Source organism: Haliotis rubra, unplaced genomic scaffold (genome assembly GCF_003918875.1).
Source record: "Haliotis rubra isolate DU_JTF1 unplaced genomic scaffold, ASM391887v1 Scf337, whole genome shotgun sequence".
In the NCBI taxonomy this organism is placed as follows: domain Eukaryota; kingdom Metazoa; phylum Mollusca; class Gastropoda; order Lepetellida; family Haliotidae; genus Haliotis; species Haliotis rubra.
This window is the reverse complement of record NW_025767010.1, coordinates 341,948-367,656: the sequence shown is the minus strand read 5'-3', so window position 1 is coordinate 367,656 and position 25,709 is coordinate 341,948. Positions and strand designations below refer to the sequence as shown.

General features: G+C 41.6%; 1 protein-coding gene across 1 annotated transcript; it reads right to left on the bottom strand.

Moving 5' to 3' along the window:
• Window positions 1-7,962: 7,962 nt before the first annotated feature.
• LOC124284470 lies at window positions 7,963-24,101 on the bottom strand. Its single transcript, XM_046720552.1, is given in 8 exon segments — window positions 7,963-10,243; window positions 10,991-13,418; window positions 13,421-14,046; window positions 15,886-15,919; window positions 17,058-17,249; window positions 20,836-21,077; window positions 21,719-21,968; window positions 22,910-24,101. Coding segments are annotated over 8 exon segments (4,575 nt in total). The 5' UTR covers window positions 23,611-24,101; the 3' UTR covers window positions 7,963-10,141.
• Window positions 24,102-25,709: the final 1,608 nt, after the last annotated feature.

Here is a 25,709-nt window from a genome sequence, read left to right as displayed (position 1 = left end):
TTGAAACCAGCCTGTCTGAAGGCAGTTGTTGAAAGAGCATCATGTCAAAATAAACTGAATGCTTTTCTTGATATTATTACTGAAACAGAAGGAAACTAAATTATTATCAAACATGATTTTAATTGAGCTTCACAAAAGAGGAGGCTTGTTAAAGAAGAGTGCTAGGTATCAGGAAGGTTGGTTTAGAATTCAGGGAAGCTGTTTCCAGAAGACGCCATTGTATAGGGAAGCATAAAACACCTGAAGCATCTTTGTATGTGTACTATTCTTTGAAGGTAATACTTTGCATTAATTATCATGTGTCATTTGTCACAATGAGAGTGTGAAGAAGTCCACACATTGTGTGTGATGGCGGCCACTTCGGCATGTTACAATGTAAGGGCATGCTGACTATGAGTAAGCTAGGGCTCTTCTGCCCACGTAACTACCTAGAGTTTATGGAACATGGTAGCCAGTTATCCTTGACATTCTGAATTCTGAGTGTAGTGGGTTAGCCTAGTGGTTAAAGTGTTTGCTCCTCACACAAAAGCCCAGGGTTTGATTCCCCACGAGTACAATGTGTGAAGCCCATATCTGGTGCACCCCATAGTGATTTTGCTGGAATATTGCTAAAATCGGCAAAAAACAGAAACTCACTCACTGGACTCTGAGCAGGTAGGGGTGGTGATGTTGCTTCAGAAGCTACCTTTGTGTCGCGCATCAATACCCCATGTTATGATGCCATACATTGTGAAATAGAAGTATGTACTTCAGGCAAAGGTAGATGAGTTTCTTACCTAACTGAAGCTGAAATACTTGAAATTGTCTTGTTCTCTACATTGATTATGTGGAAGATGAAGACCCAGTTTCCAGTGTGGTTTCAAGTTAATCAGTTTCACCTGTCATCACTAGAATTTTTTTTATCGGAGTTTTTAAGCAGCCCGACCAATTCTAGGCACAGGATCTGAATATTTTTTTGCAGATTTTGAAAGCAACATTCAAAGGTTATTACTATTCTTTATACTGAATACTGCCACAATTCTGTCTTCATTCCCAGATTAGATGTCCATTGATTGAATCAATAAGAGCCCTTCTTTAATATTTGAAGTATTCATACTCAGTTACAATGTAGCAAAGCACAACTAAATATTTTAACCTATTGACTTCAAAGTCACAACATGTATTTGCTATGTGATGGTGTATTTTTATGTGGCCTAAGGTTTTGTACTTTATTTGTTTGTGACATGTATAAATTACAGTTCCTTGTACATAGTCCATGTGGTATACATGTCAAAGTACTATTTATTTGTCTTTTTTTCATTCATAATGATTCTTTGTGCCATGCCTTACAATCTCAGCTCTTGAAAGTTTAGGGGGTGGTGGGGTAGCCTAGTGGTTAAAGCATTTGCTCATCACACCAAATACCGGGTTCGATTCCCCACGTGGGCACAATGTTTGAAGCTCATTTCTGGTGTCCCCAGCCGTGATGTTGCTGGAATATTGCTATAAGCAGCGTTAAACTATACTCACTCACTCGCTCACTCACTCACTCACTCACTCACTAGAAAGCTTAGGTGTAGGTTAGCTAGTATTGATTGTATTCTGTTTGCAGTGCTTCATTTGTTAGCTAGATGTTGGTATGAGATGAGCTTTAACTAACCAAGGTGATAATGCCAGTTTCAGCAAATGATGTGAAATTGGATGTATTATATATGTATTCTCTGAAGTTGAAGATCATGTAATTGTGTTATAATGAGGCAGAGGAGCTGTGGGTGCAGCTTGTGTTGTAGAGGGGGAGAGTTGGAGGAGGAAAGTAATTGCAGAAGAGTTTACTGCATGGGTCATAGATTTTAGTTTTAATAACACTAATTTTGATATACCTTGTATGTCATGCTGAAGTCCAATACTTTAGATAAAATTCAAATTACATGCATGTTAGGTATTCCCTTATCAGGCCGACTTACAGGTGTGTGCCTAAAGAAGCATTATCTGTCTTGCAGTATATATATGTATGATGGCAGTTTGAGTACAGAAATTATTGCCATGAGCATAGGTCTGCTCGGAGTGTTTATAGTCACAGTGTTGGGCTTGCATTGTCAAGAACCATAAGTATTATGAAGGCACATTCAAATTAAACACAGAATTGTGATGTACAAACTCTTAAATTGTTACACCAATGAAACCTCAAACCGGTTAAGTTCTTGTGGACTTTTGAGACAGTAGTCTGCCCAGTAGGCCCAGATCATTTTCCTGACCCCATTTTGTCAGTTTTTCACGACTCTCAAAATACATGCAATATTTATTTCCCTGATTCCTATAATACATCATAAGGACTTAGAAAGTTAGAACTTGTTTTATTTGACTAAAATAGAACTCTTTCCATTTTTACATGTCCTCCCCTCATAGATTTTGGTGACACCCTTTTTTCGGTGTCATTTTGTCATGACCCCCAACCCACTTAATCTCACCGACCACACCTCTCTGAAAATAGATGACCAGTCCCTCACTTTATTTATAGGCTGCTTAGGGAAGGTTTTATACATGAATTTGTATGCAAATGTTGCCCATTATTTCTATTGCAGACAAGCTGTCCAAAATTTGCTGTATTGGGATATGCTATGTGATATTGATGTTGTTCTGTTTGTAGTATTTCATATTTTATACTGTGTAGTCCTTGACTTTGTACATATCAGATACTGGCAGTATGATCCACAGATACTGTGGCAGAGCCATACAGTAGTGTTGTGTTTCCCTGTGATTTACAATCTTATTTATATCGGGTCTTTGGCTCTGATTTGGTATCTCTCTTCAGAGAGAAGTGTCAAATCACAGAAAATGATCAGATTTTGGTGAGATTGCTGTGATTTGCTTCATAATAAGGTACTCTAATCACCTTAGCATAGACCTAACCCGTGAAGGTCTGGGTGAGAATTGATCTTTAGTAACCCATGCTTGTCGTAACTAATGGCGACTAATGGGATCGAGTGGTCAGGTTCGCTGACTTGGTTGACACGTCATTGTATCCCAATTGTGTAGATCGATGCTCGTGCTGTCGATCACTGGATTGTCTGGTCCAGACTTAATTATTTACAGACCGCAGCCATATAGCTGGAATATTGCTGAGTGTGGGGTAAAACTAAACTCACTCACTAGTATAGACCTTGAGGTTATGAGTGACTTATACTCAAAAGTGCATGAATTTGCTCCCTCGTTGGCATTTAATCAACATTCTTTGACATCTTTGAAAGCAAAGAATGGTGGAAATGTTAATTAGTGATATTAAGACAGTTTCTAATTTATATAATACAGATCTTTGAATTAAAGCACACATATAGGAAAATATGATGACAGACACCTGTTGAGTGTTTGATTTATAACTAATAGTAAGACAGGGATAGACAGAATATATCTGATCTGTTGTGTTACCTGTTAGTGTCTGTGGTAGCCATCCGCTGAATCATGTTTAATTCAAGTGATATTTAATTGTGATATTGGGTGATCTTTTTGATCGAAGTTATCCTGGTCAAGTTTGAGGGGTGAGTTATACACAGAGAGAGAAAGGCTTCATAATAAGATGGATAACTTGTGAAAGTCCTTGTGTCCTGTTCAGCTAGCTGATCCACATAACCACCAGGTTAAAGGCACATAAACAGCTATTTCACACACTGCTTATACTTATATATACATAGTAGGGGTGTCGCGATACGCGCGATGCATCAATACATTTTTTTTTTACGGTACGATACGCGATACATGCTTGCGTGTATCGATTCCTATTTTAAAACTTTATCGATTCAAATTTTTATGCTATATCCATCTCCTTCAAAGTCTTGATAGTCCGATAAATAGATGTAGCTAGCTTACTTAAAAAATGGGTTGGAAACTAACAGCTTTTGTGATTGGCTAGACTATTTTGATGGACCAATCAGCGAGCAATCATCGTATCGTGATCTTAAAATCGTGATACGTATCGTATCGTGAGATTGGTGTATCGTGACACCCCTAATACATAGGGTTAAAGCATTTGCTCGTCTAGCTGAAGACCCAGGTTCGATTCCCACATGGGTACAATGTGTGAAGCCCATTTCTGGTGTCTCCCAGCGTGATGTTCATGGAATATTGCTAAAAGCGGCATATAATTAATCTCACTCACTCTCTATACATAGGGGTGGTGGGATCCTCTAGTTGCTAAAGTGGCAGAAAGCCTTCCTTCATTTCCAATGTGTGAAACACATTTCTTGTGCTTCTGTGTCCTTATATAGCTGGAATAATGCTGAAAGTGGTGTAGATTTGGCTCACTCCCTCAAATACAGTCTCAACATAACATTCTCAGTAGGGGTCTTTCTTTCTTATGTCCATTAACCTAGTAAGTAATAGGGTGCCATGTTATATATCTTCATTACCAGGACCTCCACAGGACTGACTTCATGTGTCTTCTTTTCTGTCAGTTTTCTATGTATAAATGACAGATGGATTCTAGAGAAGTCTATCAATATTGACTGGAACTGTTTCTGTGTTCATGAACTTTGATCAACTTTTCATTTGATCTCTTTAAAACACAACCATTTTGTTTGTAAGCATTTTGATCATGTCATCTTGTGTTTATTTATTTTAGTATTTTGTCACATTAATGCTTTTAAAGTAGTCAGTTCAGTTTTTGAGAATATTTTATACGTTTTTTGACTGAATGTTTTTAAGACATGTGACTTAAGACTTTTAAGACTGAGTGCACTGATCTGTATATTATCTTACAAGGCATGGATCAATGATGTGAACTGGTGATATGGTATCATGATTCTTGTCACAAGCGCTAACAATCACTTGAACCTTTGTCTGGTATCCTGCTGCATGCTATTTCTTATCATTACTAACATTGTCCATGGAATCGGTGAATACAGTATCTGTTATGGAGGTCGTGCCAGAACTGGTCCATCGTGATTGTGTTCTTCGGTATCCACAATCCTGACTTACCTACAGGAAGGATAAGAAAGATTAATTCTCATGTTTTCATTAATCAACCTCGTTTGTACCTTCTGAACCAAATAAGGTGTTTCATTAACCTTGCTCTCGTACATGTATTAGAATCAGGTTATATTCATGAACAGAAAATCCTAAAGGCATCATGTCTCTGATGTCTATCAATTATTTGTTTATTGTAATGCTGAATAGTGCTGCCCCTTTGTTGGAGATGATGATGATGATGATGATGGCCAGGCCTTGTTTATTGCAGTCGAGCAGTGGATATTAACACTAAACCGTCACATTTTGTTAAGACTCCTACTTACTTTTGCTTCACGTTAAAACTTTGAAAATGACTTTTTCTCCTGGTTGTTTACATGCTTTGAATATTATCAAGTGCTCTGATATTTTGATATTTCTGAAATCCCAAATAGCAAACGATGCTAATGGCTTTCTTCATTTCATTATCCCTGTGGTAAATGGACTTGTGATGTGTACTTGTATTAATTTCCATTGCTGAAGACAGGAAGTGATTTTTTGTTTTTGTACATACAAGCAATAATCAATGCTGTCGGCAACTACTGTGGTCTGTATGTGTCTGGCAACTTGGTTGATATCTTGTTATGTAGGTTTGTCAGTTGTGTTAATCATAACCATTTTAATTACAGACATAGAATCTGTGCACTGTGTGGATTGTACATAGTTAAAGAGTGGAGTGTGAGAGTGGACAGTAAACTATCTTCAATCAGTTCAGTCTGCTTTTGTGTTTTGTTGTTTCTTTTCTGTATTTTAATGTATTTCAGGTGAATTAGTTTTAGTAATTACGTGTTTCCTTCGACCACCTACATCTGCACCAAAGATGGTTATATTCAGCCTGACACGTGAAGATCCGGGTTAGAATTTATCTTCAGCCACCCATGCTTGTCGTAAGAGGCGACTAACAGGATCGAGTGGTCAGGCTTGCTGACTTGGTTGACACATGTCATCGTATTCCAATTGTGTAGATCAATGCTCATGCTGGTGATCTCTGGAATGTCTCTTCCATACTCGATTATTTACAGACCGCTGCTATATAGCTGGAACACTGCTGAGTGCGGCTTGAAACTAAACTCACTCGCTACATCCCGACTGGTGCCCAGGCCTTGACACCTTGGTGACCATCCTGCCCAGTGTAGCTTGACTCCCTTGAGGTGTCACTGATTGCTGTCACGTAAAAACCTGATGCTCTGGCATTATCCATTTTCAGGGCTGGTTGATTCGACAAGTGATTTGTTATTTGCCCACAAACAATGAAGCCTGTGAGTACCCAGGTCAGAATTATTATAGATCCCAGGCACTTTGGTGCTTGTTAATAGAGGCAAATTCATGGCTTGGGTTGAGTTGGTGACTTGGTGACATGGTTTTAATCAATGGTTTATGGTTCTTCATCATATACAGATGTCACAAAGTGGTTGACGTCCACAGTGCTTAAATCCATACATTTCAGCTGGCAAAGAAGCACAAAGTCACAATATGAGTCTATGTTTATACACCAGATAGTTTTCCCAGAAATTGAGAACATCTTTGTTTCCTAATACTGATAATATAATTTTAAACTAGGTGTTACATTTATGTAGTAAGGTACTCAATATCGGAGGCAACTCTTGTAGGCTTGAGAATGAACCTTACGACATCAAGAGTTATCTCCCCTGGTGTAGCAGACGGCTCCATTGTTGACATGGCAGATTTGACATCAGAAGAGAAAAGAAAGCTGGTTTTAGATGATTTTGAAAGGGGTGTGACTAATGCAAAAGAGTTTGCTGGTAGACATGACATTCCTCTGTCTACAGTATACAGAACTTTGAAGCATATTCAGTCAGGAGTTGGGATTGAGCACAAGACAGGGGTAGGGAGGCCAAGGAAGTTCAGTACTACGGATCGCCGGCGACTTGGTCAGATTGAGAGTAGGGAAAATTGACGAGCGTTGAGAATATCGGAAATGAGATGATTAATAGAGGAAGTCCTCAGGTATGTAATTAAACCCTTAGACAAGAATTACAAAGACTTAACTGGGTGAAAAAGCGCAGATTTCCCTCACCATTGATGAAAGATTCACAAAAAGAAAGACGTTTAAAACTGGTGTAGGGCTCACGAAAATCTAGATTGGAATAATGTTTTTTTTTGATGAAAGTTCTGTCTGGCTTTTCCCGAACTTGTGAAATTTGAAATGTGAAAATTTGGACAAAAGATACCGTAGAACCTCTCTACCAACTCCCAAAACATAGGGTGGCTGTTGTGTGTTTTCACTGAAAATTTGACGACATGATAAATGGTCACCTCCTTCCAACGGCCCGATCACTGTATGAAGATTATTGTATTTTCGAGCATGATAACGACCCAAAACACACTGCGGGCTACATAAAACAGTGGTTGTTGGACGAAAATGTTCAAGTTTTAGACTGGCCCAGCTACAGCCGAGATCTTAGCCCTATTTAGAATGTGTGGGGACTAATGAAGGACAGAAAACCCCAAAAGGACTTAGAAATATAGAGCACATGAAGAAAGAAGTGGTCGAATATTGAGATACGCTATCACACGATTTCCTACAAACTTTGATCGGTAGTATACCTAGGCGCATTCATTCGTGTATTGCAGGGCAAGAATTAAGGTCTCACAAAGTACTGAAAAGACACTTAGACTGTAAGAGAATCATATCTCAACATATTCATTTAAGTAAAACGTCTATAGTTTATATACATGTATCAGATATTTGCCCAAACAACTTTCTCAATAATTTCTGGGAATACTATAAACCAAGATGCTGTACGTACTTGCTTTATGAGTGAACCCATAAGCGCAATTCTTTTACATTTATAAATATGAAGTATATATTGATATACTGGTATTGAGTGAGGTATTGTGACTCGCCTCTGTCTACAGGCAAGATCTTCTACAGCATAGGTCAGGTTTATATGGGGGTAGAGGTCAACATTGTTAACAAGCATGATTCTTGAAGATATTCCTGAGACTACTGAAACATTGATGGCTGATGGATGCTATAGTTTAATAACGGTTATACATGTAAATATAGTACATATATATAAATCACATATCTGACAATAATACCACAGGGTAGATTTGGACGGTACAGAAAATATCAATATTACAAAATATACAATACAGCCTATGAAATTCATGCTGGTCCGCCAACAAGAGATGACTGTATTGTGTCGAGGACAAGGGAAAATCCAATGATGGTAGTCCTCATGAATTGGTGAGGCAGTAATCCTGAACCAGTTCGCAATGCTTCAATCTTGCTACAAGTTGGAACATAATATAACTGACAAAAATGTAAATAGGTAAACATTTTCGTTTTAGACAAACAACACTAGCTACAAACTCTGAGGACTTGTGAAATAAAGTTTCCACTAATCCTCATCACTAGTGTTAAAATGTCTGAGGCTGAGATATAGGCACTCATGCATAGTGTGATTATACTTACAGTGTTAATAGTGTTAAAAGAAGGACAATGGATGGCCAAACACATAATCGGTAGTTTGAGCTTTAGATACAGACAAAATGTGTGACCCATTGAATCTCCTGTATTGTTTTAGTTGAATATACAACAAAATATATCTTTTGTTGTACTACAAACGTAAACGTATGACAAACGTCAAGTATAGTGAATAATAACCAACAAACAAGTCCTTAAAAAAGACATGGCGGAAGTGCAGATAACTCAGGAAAACCTATTCTTCACTTTTTACTACATAATTGTGGTAGGTGTACTGTAGTGGTTAAGGGGCACTGATCTCCGGCAATTTGTCGGAACTGATGGGTGCCTTTGTTATTGTTTTTCTCTCTCCGTGCATAGCGGAATGGTATCACAGAATTCTCGACAGGTTCGCGATTTATGCTACGCCAACCGTTACGCGCATTTGAGAGTATCTTCACATTGATCATAGGTGGGTTTGACTTGAGACCCAGATACAAGTTTGGACATAATTTGATTATGTCACAGACCAAAAACGTGTTCGCAGGGTTTTTGGTAGAAAAATACACCTAATTTACAAGGTTAGAGAGTTTTAAGGGACACTTTCGTACTCAGTTCAATAATGCTATACGATTCAGTGCTTATACTGATGTTAAGAAACCCTTTGGCACAAAAGAAAATGGTACGATTGGTATCTTTGTTCCAGGGTGCCTTGATAAAAAGAGAGAATGGAACATAAAATTTGGTTTAACTTTACCTTAGTAAATAGCTGTCCTGCTCGATAGTATTTCGGTATGAAACCGTAACATATCACACATTCGAATAACACCAACATCAAACTTCACACCAAAGACGAAACAACCATTAAATGATGTTTTTAACACGGTACTTATGGTGGATTTGGCCCAGTTTTAGGCGAGACAGTGAAACATAACTTCTCGTTATAATTACATACTCTCCATATGTTTGATCAAAATCCATGTTTATGTATATTTATAAATGAGAAATATACCGTCAACAAAAATCAGTTTGGTAACAATGACGTGGACTGTTGAAGTGTGAGATTCAAGGTGTCTGTCTCGGTATCCTTTAAACTCCTTACTCTTCTGACCACTGACCCGTTCCACACGGACCTTGGCACCGAGACGATCTTATTCCAGATTTGAACAGTGACTTTCACGGGCACGGTTTCCGTCACCGTGTCCAATGATCTGCTGACTGAATTATGGACCCGTTTCACAAACACCAGTGTCAGAGATGCCAACCTCTACGATTTTATCGTAGTCGTTACGAATTTTAGCCTCAAACTACACCAATACGATAGCACTAGAGATTCTACGAAATTTGAAGAAAAATCATTAAAATTTGGATATGCAAAAACATATATTTTCGTCGATTAAATACATTTTTACCAAAAAGAGACACGAGGAAATGTAATGATGCTAATTTGGAAATCTGCTGTTGGAGGTATGCGAAATTAAAGCTTCACTCTTGATTAGTGTCATTTATCGTTCTCATTATCGTTAAGTATTTAGTATTTCGTTGACTATCAATTTTATGATCAAACTACTAATTTTGATCCATGAAACTACTATTTGCAACACTTTGGGGTTGGCATCTCTGCAGTGTTAACGCCACGACGACACAGATTTGCTATAGAACTGGCACTGAGATGATCTGGTAGATGTGAGCACAGGTGCTGGGCAAACTGCAAATTTGTCTATGTGAGTTTCAGAGTTCAGTCTCCGTGACCGTGTCCAGTAGTCTGCTGACCAGCTCGGACGCCGAGGGCGGACTGTCACTCACCCAACACAACTGGACACAGTCTAACAGCTGAAACAGAGGGTTTCGTGTAAAAGAAGCATTGTTAAGGTTATGTTTGATATATACCCGAAACCACAACAAAAGCGAACAAACTAAGCAACACGCAACATTCCCCACCAAAACAAACAACCAACCAAACATTGAAACGACAAACATTATTCTGGTATATAATAGGAGTTATAGTTCATATTATATTTGCAGGGATTAAATGGATGGAAACGAACCCAGATCTGCGTCGAGACAAGCTATTACTTTAACCTTCGGGCTCTCCATAGATGTAGGTTTGTTTGTTTGTTGTTTAACGCCGCACTCAGCAGTATTCCAGCTAGGTAACACCAGTCTGTAAATAGTCACCAGACATACCAGTAACTGACGTCATGAACATCGATCTAGTTAGTTGGTATACGATGACATGGGTCAATCAAGTCAGCAATCCTGACCACCCGATCCCGCTAGTCGCCTCTTACGACAAGCATTTGGTTTTGCTGAACATCAATTCTAACCCGGATTTTCACTGGTCCCGGGATGTAAATCACAACATGATTCGTGGAACAGAGGTTCCACTTTTCAAAACACAACCAGAAAATGTACATTTTGCACTTAACCGCCACGGGCTACAGAGTGTGATCTTCAGTCAGATATCTAGCCGTAGGACTGCGAAATTAACATAATATTGACAGAAAGGTTTCAAGAGTACTATATTTGCTAAGCTGTCTCTGTTTGGTCAGCCTTCTTTTAGATGTAGAGTGGACTTACCTGTTTTCCAATTGTTCCAAAGTTTCCCACCTGCTCGAGCCTTGACCTGAGTACCCTGAACTGACCATTAGTAGCCGGAAACAGTTCCGTGAAGGGCACCAGGGGGACCTTACTGGACAGTTCCCTACACGCCTGCACATGTGTCTTTGTCACTCCTTTTAGCATCTGTTCTGGGAGGTCCGTCTTACCAGTGGAACTAGTGGGGCTCGCTAACTCTCTGATAAGATTCTCATCAAACCCTAGTATAGGGTCCATCACATCCTGAAGGCTTCCTTTGTGTTTCAGCGTATTCCTCTTCGTGAACAGTCTGTCTATAACTAACTCTGCATCTACTACTGAGGACGGTTTATATGGAATCTCTATAGCCATGTCCACAATCTCCTCCTCATCCTCATCTTTAAATTCCGCTTTAGGTTCAGAGTAATGTAGGAAAGACCGTGTTTCATCATCCATTGATGATGCCCCGGTTATTTCATCAGGTAGTTCTCGAATAATATCGTCTAGGATCATTGCATTGGTTCTATTGTCTGTATCGCGAGGTCTCTTGGTTCCATGTACCACTGCTACAGGTTTCGTGTGGTGCAGAGGTCTCACACCCATGGAAGAATCAGTGTCTGAGGGTTCAAAGACCCCTTGTGAGTCAAGAGCATTGAAAATTGCATCATCATTATCATCAACAATACTATCGTCCTCCTCTTCAATAACCTCAGCCGTAGACTCCATATACGAGTCCCAGTCTGTGGCATCAGAGACATCCTGAGAGGATGCACTTGATACAACAGACACTCTCAGAGGAATGCCCTTCTTTCTGAGTTCCTTGTAGCGTTTGCTCGCTGATCCGAAATCATGTCTCCTTGTACGCTGGGTCTTCGTCACAACCTTACCAACATGTTTCCTGTTCTGATGTGGACTACACTGTGTTTGGTGAGCTGTCCTCTCAGGCTTGACTGCAGCAGCCAACATAGGGTACTGTTCATCCGGACCAATCACATCCTTTGAAGGGCGCACATCTCCATTACGGAGCCTCTCTAGCTTTTGATCCAAGTCTGTAGAGTCGTAGGATGAAAACGAATCAGTTTTACTCCACGATGCCCGGCTGTCATACAGCGGCTTTGTGTGCATGCCTGATGTTGGTGTGATCGAACACTGACAACTACATGTCTCCGTCGTGTAGCTTCCAGACGGACAGGAACAAGACCTCTCATCAACCATTGACACATCGCAAGAGATCTCGCTGGTAATGGATGCACTATCGAAGCCACTATCAATAATTTTCCCACCCTTTTGTCCACTTTTAGTCTCGTGTGTGGGAGGAAGCTCAACGACCTCCTCCACATCGTGCTCAGGTAGAGTTGTGTCTGCCTGTGAAGACAGAGACGTGAGCTCCCCGCTGGTAAGGGACACGTCTCCTTTCCTGGGAGAGTTCTTATAGAAACTGCTGCCTAAACTATCATTGCTGCTGAAACTTGAAAAATGCCCAACTGTAGGAGGTTTAGGATGAACGATTTGTGGGCGTGGAGGTGGTAGGCGTTCACCCACTGAATCCTGTAAGGAATCCTTTATTTGGGGAATCTTTTTCACTGATGCATACTTCATTTCAACAATGGATGCACCCTGACCCCGAGTATTGTTTACGCTAGCATTGGTTAACTGAGAACCTTGTTTTTGCCCCAATGCCTTTTTAAGTTTCATCCTTGCCTGTGTTTTCTTAATTCCATGACCTGGTGTTTGCGGACGAGTCGTTGTTGTTGCTGTGACGGGCCTTGGTGGTGGAGGTGCAGGACGTCGAGGCACAGGTTTACCTGATCCTTCAGATATCTGCCGTTGAGCGGGTCGAGCAGTTTGTGGTCTTTTCTGTTTAGCATCACCAAAATATGTCTCTGTTTCACCTGCACTAAAGGGAACAACAAGTGTTGTTCCACTACCATGGTAACTCCGTGCTGACAAAGGTCTTGAGAGTTCCTGCACTGCTTCTCTGGACACGCCCTGGTCTTTCCTCTTTCTGATCCTCCTTGAGAACACATCTTTCAACTCCTTCTTCATTCTCTCATTATAGGACGTCAGTAACCGTTCTTTCTTATCTGCCTCCTTCTTGAGCCACAGATCTTTCAAGGTGGCGGAAACATGTTCGCTTTCCCCAGTCATCTCCGGCAAGTCCTCCTCAATGTCCTCCAAGGTACTGACAGAGGAAGCGGAGAACCGGAGCGGGTCGGACCTGTGAAACACTCCCCCACCTATTGGATTCCTATTGGGCAAAGCGGATTTCTGTGTCTGGTCAATGAAACGAGGATTACGTACATCTGTAGGAACTGAATAATGTCCACCGCTCGGGTAATCCTTCCAGGACCTTTCAACTGTCATAGTGTCATCCTTTCGCGGGTAACGGATTTGCTGAATTGCAATGTGATCCCTTTGAATTTTTTCTGTGATTTCTTCTATCTCCTCGTAATCATGTTCATGCAGAGGAGACCCTGCCCTGAACACTGATGAAGGGTTCGTGTGGGCATATCCTTTAGGAGAAATATAAGAACACTTTCCTTCTGCCAGCGGACATCGTCAGTGGGATGTCGACTGATGGGTTCATGTTCAGTCTGTCTCACTTCATTATGTTTACTAGTAATCCTTACTGAAGTCACAGGCTGTGCCCACGCATCTTGTTCCTCTGGAACGTTGGGATGCGGATCTGTTTCTTTCACGTTTATCAGAGAACCAAATGGAGGGATATTATTAAACCCGGTTTCTTCTAGAATTGCTCGTTCGTCTAAGCTGCGGGATTTATGTGCCATATCTTGAACATATTCACGGGCTTTAGAACTGCTACCTTTCTGGGAGCTAACTACGATCTCACTTCGGGTTTTTCTGAATGGCTGTTTTTCATCCTGCCTCATTTTGCACACGAATCCAATGATCTCCAAGGCAACGAGGGCAAACGCCCGTATGTCCGGGAGGAAGAACTGTTTCTTGCTGACCTGTGAGCTGGAGGATGATCCGCCTTGTAGTGAGCCGTAGATCTGGGCAGCCTCGAAGTCCCCAAGAGCCGCCCGTAGCACCATGCACTGCAAAATACAGAGAATCCGGTTGAATCACTTTACATTGACCTATACCTTTTTCTTGCCAATAGTGATGACCTGTAAAACCTGACTATTAAAAGCAGAAATGCACATAGTGAGTGAATAAGGTTTTACACCACTTATAGCAATATTCCAGCAATATCAATGCGAATGGGCTTCACAAGTTGTGCCCATATAAAAAATCGAACCCTGTCCTTCGGTGAAACGAGCCAAACAAATATAATAGAAAAAATAAATATAATCAAAACAAGCACTATAGGGAAATTACTATTAAGATTGAGTCACACAGTGTGTGTAGCAATAAACTGATTGGGGTTTTGGGGGTTAAAAAAAAATACAGATGCTGCTTTCCGTATGCAAAATTGTGAATTTTTGTTTAATACCTGGACCACAGGAAGCCAGCGCAAGACATCAATCACGCCGTGACACGTAAAGGTCGCTGAACCTGACCACCCAATACACTTTCGTCGACTTTCACGACAAGTCTTGATACTTGGGACTTACTTTCATCTGGAATTCCCACGGGTTTTAGTATAACCGATAAGGTTTATCAACAACATTGCAATACCAATTACATACCGTGGTGTATACCCGTGCAAGGATCATACTGCCACCCTGACATTATACAGACCCCAGTTTAGCAGGGATTTGTTAATGCAACTCTAAGTAATAAATATCATCAAATTTTGATAACAGCACTTCGCTTTCATCCGGTAATACTCCTAAAGCTCTAATTATACAAAGGGTTGTGTTTTGGGCTTATTCGTAAAATTATATTGGCAATACATCAGATAAGGCTACTGATATTGAACTTCGATCGATGGATCACAGCTCGAGAATCCCTGTCATGTACTGACCTCTGACATTTCAGCGGTGAAGATTACCTGTAGGCGTAGACAATACATACATTGGCGGTGGAGGTCAGGGTGGGCAGGTGGCGCTGCGTTACTGACGTGTAATCGAGGAAAGATTAACGATGGAGTGATAACTCTGTTACAATACAAGGGATTGTTCCAACTCGGATTGTGTGTAAATAGAAATGTTTGTAAAATGATTAGTATCTAAATCTGAAAGAGCCTTTTGATAAAAGTCACAAGGAGAAACTTTGACTTGAAAGACTGAAAATATGAATTTTGTTTGTATTGCGCATATCACTATTCTAGACTGAAATAGATAATCATTCAGTACACTTAAGTGAGCGAGTCTAGTTTTACGCCGCCTTTAGCACTATTCCATCAATATCACGACGGGGGACACAAGAAATGGGCTTCACACATTGTACCCATGTGGAGAATCGAACCCGGGCCTTCTACGGGACGAGCGAGCCATTAAGTAATGTAAACAAGGTAAAAATAGTTATAATAGTACTACCTTCATCTGTGTCAGTTCATGATGTCATTTCTGTGACGTTTACAGATTCTAACTTGATACATTTTGTATGGGCCTTACGTGACCTGGGTTTAATTCTCTGTAGATTATCCTTAGGTCACTTTGTAACGAAGCGATCTTCGAACAGAGTGAGTGAGAGACGTATTCATGTTCAAATATTAGGAAAACACTCCGAGAAAACTTGTAAAATAGGCCGTTTTGACACATTTTGTTTGTGCATATAATGTTGTCATTGGTCCCCAACATGAAATTGTTGAAATATGTTCCAAACTTACATCTCATTCATTTGAATAAATCTGATAACTTTCACAACAATTTCAAACATTTTGTCTTAAATTATGCAGATCCCTTGTTCAAAATATTGCCCTAACCCACCTTGCCTTTTGGCCCTTCCCTTAAAGATCCGTCTCACAATCCCTGAACCGCATGATTTACCATTCCGCCAAGCCCTGTCTGCAATTCTAAAGCCCTAAATGACACAAGCTCAGATTTCCTCAGGTTCTGAACCTCCAACCTATTGGGGCTCTTTTTCAATTTAAAAAGGGGTTATTTGTTTCTGTCAAAATTTAATATATTCAGAGACTAAGCGTTAGTCTACCCCGCCACATGCAGGTATCCCGCTGGTGCTGGAGAAATGCCAGAGTGGTCTATCTTCCCTGTTGGATCTACTGACTATACGTCAACAATACTGCCATTGTGTACACCGTCTCCTCTGACAAGACCGCACTGTAAGCTTTCAACCTGTCCATTGACCCAGGGATAATGTAGAGTGCGAGGTTTAATTTGGTGCATACACAACCGGTCGTTGTACATGTGGGGTACATTTAGAGATATCGGGTTTCTCTGCATTGAGGTTCTGTTGGCCGTCAAGAGGGATCTGTCTCAGGTTCTGTGTAATTAATCGTGATCCGTGTTTCGCAATAAAATATTCAATTGAAGAAACTTACAAAAGAAGGCATGTTTTGAAATTAAAAAGAGATCTGAACACAACATTAAAATTTCATGTATCTCGGGTTTCGGATTCTAGAACAGAATCTGGCCTTAATACTGTCATACTAGATCGTGTGTAAGCACTGGTTGTTTAGTCCTGTGTGTTAATGTGTGCAGTTGAGGCCTCAGCTATATAACTGCAGTCGTATGTGAAGATTTGGTTCAGATTAATTTTGCTCTATTGTGTAAAGTATTTCCTTTAACTGGCGAAGTAAATGTCAACTTTAATTACAAAACATTTTTTTAAAACTCGTTTGTTGTACTGTTAAATTGCACCTCCAAAAATATCAGATAAAAAAGAACCATGTGAGATAGTTGTTCTTCACAGCATATTAGTGATATTACAGATAAATTTGGGTGGAAAAATACTTATGTCGTCCATACTTTTCGGAAGAAGAGCACAGTGTGGTATTTACAACCTAAGCCTCATTATAGGCAAAGTAACAGCGGATACTGTTACAACTAAGGGACGCTACTCGTTATTACAGTGGCATTACTTCTTACACAAAAATATTTATTTCGGACATTAATTCATCCGATCGATTTCAAGGGGAAACCTTCCTGTCTGGAATAAGAGGGTTTCACTGTATATTCCAACATGTAGGTAGTACCCTCACCTGTACGGATCCCTGAGGAAGACAGAAGCGGCAGTGAGCTTGTGGTGGAGGATGTTGTGATTGTGGAGACAGGAGAGGCCCTCGGCAATGTCGTGGATGATAGTTCTCTGACACGGCTCCGGCAGCGGCATGTCGAGATGGTGCAGGAAGTCGTCCAGGGTGCCGCTGTTGGTGAACTCGAAGCAGATGAGTCTACAGAGAGAGCCAACACTTTGTGACACTTTAGACAGAGTAAACAGTTTGATACATTCTGATCAAGTTTTGCTTTCAATCTATATCTATATAACTTGCCACTGAAACTTTTGAAAACTGTTAACGAACATGAAATACATTATTACACATATCGATTCCCATAAAGTTACTAACGGTTTAGGACTACTTATTGTCCCTCCATCAACTTCTTGTCCCCATGGCTCGTCACGCCGAAGACCAGGGTTCGAATCCCCACATGGGCACAATATGTGAAGCCCATTTCTGGTGTCCCCCGCCGTGATGTTGCTGGAATATTGCTAAAAGCGGCGTAAAACCAAACTCAGTCAGTCAAACTTGTCCCCATCCCCATCACTGATTTCAAATGTCCTTCCTATTGTTATCTACGAACAATATTATTTTCGTTGGTCAGAACAAAAGCCGGGTGACCTTCAGCAGGAGAGCATGACTGAGATTTATACTGTTACGAATACCCTTGAGCTTACTTTCTGTTCGTCGAGTTACAAGGTAACGTATTACTTTTCAACCACATGGTCAACTCCAAACCACTGGCCTGGATTCTTTGTAGATAATCATCGCATGTATTTTCATTGGAAAATGGAAATGGTGTCAAGGTGAGCACAGACATAATTGTCAGCAGTCAACAAAATGATTGGTATAATATCACTTGCCACTTTGTAACATACAATGACACTGTGTACTAAACAATAGGTCACTCTGAAATATACCATTTCACACTGTGTAATATGCGCTGGGTCAAGAGTTGTGTACATACGATCTCTCGACCTATTAAATTACCCAAATACTTCAACATGCTCAATTATCATAATGGAAAACCCTATTTTCAAAACAATATATTTGTAGTGTCAAGTATACATAAATACACCAAACGGCCATAGAGCTGGTGATTACTGAACATATATCCAACAAAGATCACTCGCATCACAATAACCCTTTCACTGCGGCGGGCGACATTATCAGCCCGATCAGATCAGAGTGTAGATACTGACTGAAGCAGCGAGACAGAGAGAATGAGACAGTAGACAAACTATGACATGTCTTGTAGATTTTGGTATCGTGTTTGTGCACAAAGAAATCTAAGCTTATGAAATGTCATTGTTTACAGGTCGTGTTGACAGCTTGAGATAAGATTTGGCATTTTATTGTTCTCTAGTCAGTCTTACTATTCTTAGTCATGTACCGATCATGCACCATCGTCAACCGCCGTACAATAGTACGTTCAGAAATAGAGCAATATGTTAAAAACCCAATCTGTGTTGAAGGGTACAGATTTGAACGAGTGATGGTTCTAACACACACACACACACACACACACACACACACACACACACACACACACACACACACACACACACACACACACACACACACACACACACACACACACACACACACACACACACACACACACACACACACACACACACACACACACACACACTTTGAGGACATACTAAGAACTTAAACAGAGAGGGCACGCACCCTGTGTCATTGCCCATCACTGAAACCCACAATAAGCATATTACCAGACCACTAACGTCCCCAAGACGAAAGATGATATCACTTCAGCCATGTGGCCTTCAGTTACTTCAGTTCGTTAGTTGAAGGCCTATACTTGGATCAACTGGCAGTAATATCACTTTGATTCATGTTTGTCTGTTAATTCAAACCTTATGATTATCCAAACACGGTTATGATTACAAATTTCAGTCGCTGAATGAAAAATCTAGACATAGAAAATAGGCACAAGCTCCAGAACTTTTAACCCGGGCATCTGAGGCAATGCTGCTTGATACTCCATGATGGTTTATCTGATGATCTCCACCACCGACCCCACCTACCTTGACTCTCCAGGTATGATCTATCTGATGATCACCACCACCAACCCAACCTACCTTTACTCGCCAGGTATGATCTATCTGATGATCACCCTACCAACCCAACCTACCTTTACTCGCCAGGTATGATCTATCTGATGATCACACTACCAACCCAACCTACCTTTACTCGCCAGGTATGATCCTTTGATGATCACAGGTATGATCTATCTGATGATCACCACCACCAACCCAACCTACCTTTTACTCGCCAGGTATGATCTATCTGATGATCACCACCAAACCTACCTTTACCTATGATCCTTGACACGACCACCAACCCAACCTACCTTTACCAGGTATGATCACCACCACCAACCCAACCTATTACTGATGATCACCACCACCAACCCAACCTACCTTGACTCTCCAGGTATGATCTATCTGATGATCACCACCACCAAACCCAACCTACCTTGACTCTCCAGGTATGGTCTATCTGATGATCACCACCACCAACCCAACCTACCTTGACTCTCCAGGTATGATCTATCTGATGATCACCACCACCAACCCAACCTACCTTGACTCTCCAGGTATGATCTATCTGATATCTGATGATCACTGATGATCACCACCACCAACCCAACCTACCTTTACTCGCCAGGTATGATCTATCTGATGATCACCACCACCAACCCAACCTACCTTTACTCGCCAGGTATGGTATCTATCTGATGATCACACTACCAACCAACCTACAACTCCAACCTACCTTGACTCTCCAGGTATGATTAACTATCTGATGATCACACTACCAACCAACCTTTACTCGCCAGGTATGATCTATCTGATGATCCTACCTTTACTCGCTCAGGTATGATCTATCTGATGATCACCACCACCAACCCAACCTACCTTTACTCGCCAGGTATGATCTATCTGATGATCACCACCACCAACCCAACCTACCTTTACTCGCCAGGTATGATCTATCTGATGATCACCACCACCAAACCCAACCTACCTTGACTCTCCAGGTATGGTCTATCTGATGATCACCACCACCAACCCAACCTACCTTTGACTCACCAACCCAGCCAGGTATGATCTATCTGATGATCACCACCACCAACCCCACCTACCTTTGACTCGCCAGGTATGATCTATCTGATGATCACCACCACCAACCCAACCTACCTTTACTCGCCAGGTATGATCTATCTGATGATCACACTACCAACCCAACCTACCTTTACTCGCCAGGTATGATCTATCTGATGATCACCACCACCAACCCAACCTACCTTTACTCGCCAGGTATGATCTATCTGATGATCATCTACCAACCCAACCTACCTTGACTCGCCAGGTATGATCTATCTGATGATCACCACCACCAACCCAACCTACCTTGACTCGCCAGGTATGATCTATCTGATGATCACCACCACCAACCCAGCCTACCTTGACTCGCCAGGTATGATCTATCTGATGATCACCACCACCACCCAACCTACCTTGACTCGCCAGGTATGATCTATCTGATGATCACCACCACCAACCCAACCTACCTTGACTCGCCAGGTATGATCTATCTGATGATCACCACCAACCCAACCTACCTTGACTCGCCAGGTATGATCTATCTGATGATCACCACCACCAACCCAACCTACCTTGACTCACCAGGTTTGATCTATCTGATGATCACCACCAACCCAACCTACCTTGACTCGCCAGGTATGATCTCCCCGGTGATGAGGGTCATCGTCTCGAAGTAGGGGTTGCCGCTATTGGTCCACAGACACTGTAGCAGGCTGGCGCTCTGCGTCTTCCTCATCATCCCCAGGATGACGATCTCTTGGGCCCACGCCTTCAGGTGGTCCACTCCGTACACCTTCAGCATACCACGCCTGTACACGCCCTTACCCACAGACCAGGTAGCCTTCATGCGCAACTTACCGGGGGCCTGGATGGAATATTGAAAGAAATATGGATCACCTCATGCATCATGCTGATATTTCATATAACTAGACAGTTATATAAGAAAGGTTATCATTCTTTTGTTTCTAATTTTAAGATTGCTACTGTTTCGGTGACTGTTTGCAACCAAGTTATGGTTTGATAAAGTATGTATGGTCAAATCCAACTTTCAAGTGTATAATTTCTTTTGCCGTAAGATTGCTGCAAGGGTGAAAACCTAACGCGGTGTATTGTTTGTGATCATGAAAATTAGTCCATCGTTTGAAATCATCATCATCATCTCAGAGGTTTTGTTGAAAAGGCATGCCATTTTGGAAGCTCACCCGTTGATTGAGCAGCTTGATCTTCTGGGGTATAACATAACCTGATTCAAAGCTACGTAATGGCATAAAACGAGTTGACTCGTCTTAGTTCGAAATTACACAATGTAATGTCAGGTTGAAACATCCCCATAGATTAACTAAAATCTCTGTACGGACAATGACAGTCATACTGCGGGGTCGACTTGCTACATTGTGACTAAACTTCTACTTGTAGACTGCTCATAGCAAATGCTTTCGATTAAAAGTCTGTAGGAAAAATTAAATTATCAAAATTGCTTGCAAGGTAAGCGAACTGAATCATTACCTCTATTTTCAACAGTTCCAGTTTCTTCAGCTTCTGATAAGGTTCTTTGGTCTGTTGCTTTGTTCTGCAGCACAGAGTGCTCCAGAGGATGGTGACGATGTTGCTGAGGACGGCGTGGAAGAAAGTGCTGACACTGAGGGCGACGACGGCGATCCACTGGGGCACCAGCAGTCGTGAGGTGTTGGTGTAGATGATGACCGTCGTCATGAACAACACCACCATCCACACCAGCTGCTCCAGGAGGAGGAACCTTGGAGATAAGGAGGTGAACTTGGTCATTTCACGGCTAACATGTCATCGTCGTCGTCGTCGTAGTAGTAGTAGCAGCAGCAGCAGTAGTAACAGTAACAGTAATACTGGTAGTTGTGAATTTCACATTAGTAGTAACTTAGTGGCCCGTGAAGATCCATGTTAGAATTGATATTCAGAAACACGTGCGATTAACAGGATCAGCTGATCAGGCTAACTGATTTGGCTCACATATCCCATTTTCGCAGATTGATGCCAATGTCGTCAGTCATTGGATTATCTGGTCCTGACTCGATTATTTACAGATCGCAGTCATATTGCTGAAATAATACTGAGTGCGGCGTTTGGTAGTAGTAGTAGTAGTAGTAGTAGTAGTAGTAGTAGTAGTAGTAGTAGTAGTAGTAGCAGTAGTAGTAGTAGTAGTAGTAGTGGTAGTGGTAGTAGTAGTGGTAGTAGTGGTAGTAGTAGTAGTAGTAGTAGTACTAGTAGTAGTAGTAGTAGTAGTAGTAGTAGTAGTAGTAGTAGTAGTAGTAGTAGTAGCAGCAGCAGCAGCTGTAGTAGTAAAGGTAATAACAGTGGTAGTAATTTACATTTCAGTCGGAAACATCCATTTTCTCGGAGATACAGCTATATATTGGAGGTGTGCATCACACTTTACGTAAGAGATAGGTTTCATGTTAGCAGCAAAGAGTTCCGTTATCTTGGAACAGAATAGGCAAGGGATTGGGAACCAAAAGACTTAAACTTAAAAGCTGTTTGAAGTATGAAACTTTTAGTAGACCTGAGGTGTCGAACACGTTGGAAGTCCATAAAATATGAAGCATCTCACCAGCACTCCAATATTTTGGGAAAAATGTTTTTGTAGAGCTGATAAACCGGCAAGAACAAGAAACAAAGCAAAAATACCACGAACAACTGAAAAGAAAAACAAAGAAGTCAAACCTCTGATACGTCTTGCCCTGACTCAGCATCATCATCTGCCAAATGTTCGGAGATGAGGCGTGGATCCTCCCTCCGGAGCTCTTCCACAATCTGAATGTAGTCACCATACACACGATGACGGCAATGCCAAGGACGATCCATGAGATGAACATCAGAGCCGCACCATACCCCGCTCCCTTGGCGCCAGTCTCTCGTACGGGGAGACAGGTGATCACGTACGGGTCGTCGTTGTCGTTAAAGTAGCTGATGGGGAGGAAGGGGAAGACAGCGAGGAGGACAGTGAAAACCTTCTCCGGAACCAACATAGCCGGAACAGTCCATTTTTGGTAATGGGAATACCCCGACAGTTTTTCTGGGTATTGCACAAACAGGATGATGACGTTGGATATGAGGTAGATGCACACGCAGTCAAGGACGCCGACCATGAGGAAGAAACCCGCTGCTTTACATAAACTCTCTGCCTGGAATCTGATGTAACAGAGCAGCAGAGCTAGACCCAGCCCCAGAGTGAAGTGAGACACGTCCAGTAGAAGACAGGACAGCTTCCAGGTGTGAGGCATGGCAAACTTCAGCAGGACCTTCACCAGTACCGACGCTAAGTTTAACAGTACCCCCACCACTGTGAACACAGTGAGGACTGGGTATAGATGGGACGAATACTGCCCTCGGAGGGTTGGGAAGTCAGTACTATTGAAGTCCATTTTCAGAGCTGGATTAGGCCGTCATGGCTGATTTACTGGTTAAAAAACATATTTCCAATCCCGAGTAAGTTATAGCTCCTCTTATCTCTTGGCACTTTGAGTTCGTGACAGCCGAGAATTTGACACATCCACTTCGACTCATGCGCTTTAAAACAGTGATAACTATTGTGAGAGAGTGCCGGGACTGGAGTTGGGGTTTGGCTCAACCGGAGCTTGGACACATCCGAATTCAATATAACGGTGCTATCGGTATATATTGAATCAAATACACACTTATATATAGATAAATCCAGGTTCACATTGCTTCGTTCACAAAACAACACAACTATTGCTGCTGTTTATCCAACGGCTCCGGTCTGAGAATGACTATCCACAATCTCGAGGATGGTGTGACTTGAACCACATCTGTTCAGACACCCGGGTTCGAACCAGGACTGGGGCGAAGGTAAGCCCCTCCATGATGGATGACTCACATATCCACTGTCCTTTCTCGCAGCTTTAACTGAAATTACACACAAAACGAGAGCGGTCATACATGAAAAAGTTGTCTTTTTTACTAAAATACCTCTAATACTCGTGGACTTAAAGCCTCATAGTGATTGTCCACCGACCATAATACTGGCTATATACACAAAACACGGCGCGTATCTTACATAGGAACATTCTAAGTATGTATTCAATGTAATATCAAATCCCTTAAGACAGATAGTATAGCAACAATGGCATGTCTATACAGCAAGACAACAGTGATTGGTTGTGCCATGCGGTGCGTCAAGTCTATGTCAACGGCAGTGTACAGGCACTTGTCTTCAAGAGGGGCGAAGAACAGTCCCAGTCAGTAGATTGGGCACCGATTAGCGGTTGGCAGGTAATTAGAAGGCTTTATTACCTCCCTTCGATGACAAATACGCCACCTGAAGAACGTTGTCAAGTTGGGTGATTGTACAAACCCGCTTCAGTTTCATCGCCGAGTTGGGCATTGTGCCAAAACCGTAATTGTTGACAATGGAATATTATGCTTAAATATAAGTTTAAACGATTCAGCGTCCGTGTGAAATGTGACGAGTGAACGCGTCGGACGCCGTTTGGGGCAGTTTTTCGGTTACAACACGATCTAACAGTTTGGCGTGGAGTGAGTGAGTGGAGAAAACCCAAAGGCAACTCGGTCTTCGACGTTCAACACGTTGGTGCTGACAACACCAACATCACGACATAATCTCTCTCTCTCTCTCTCTCTCTCTCTCTCTCTCTCTCTCTCTCTCTCTCTCTCTCTCTCTCTCTCTCTCTCTCTCTCTCTCTCTCTCGCTCTCGCTCTCTCCAATACTTTCAGGCTCGAAGCATTATTGAAAATCAATACCAAAAGGGACAAATATCATAAATAATAACGATAATGTTACGGCTTTCACTACAGAGGCAATTTATTGAATACTTCATCGGAATCGATAGGCTTGGAATTACCTGACGAGAGAATTTTCATGGCAACATGCACTTGGGTGATAGATGATAGAAAAATAGCTTTAGGTCACCAAGCAGTCTTACCCTACTAATCTGAAGTATACTCTTACAAAAAGAAGAAACTACACTGGCGCAAGCGTCGATCAAGAGTATCCCATAGATGTTCAATGGTGGACAAATCGGGTGATCGAGAAGGCCAAGGGAACACATTGTTTTGCTGGAGGAAGTCCTGTCAAACACGTGCAACGTGAGGTCGAGCATTGTCATACTCTAAATGTCACTTATTAGTTACATCAACAATGTTGCATTTGACCTTTGTAAGTAATTGTATGAACTGAAAATCATATGTGAAATATTAAATGGTTATCATAAAAGACCCAATTTATAGCTTGACAAGACGTTGACAAATAGTGTCTTTGTGATGGGTTGATGGGACCAATGTTATTCTGGCAGTGTCGTTGTTGGCATGTGTTGTCAATATCAGAGGTGGACATATTGGATGTTTGTTTGTAGTTTAACGCCGCAATACTCCAGCTATATGGCGGCGGTCTGTAAATAGTCGAGTCTGGACCAGACAATCCAGTGATCAACAGCATGAACATCGATCTACGCAATTGGAATACGATGACATGCATCACCCAAGA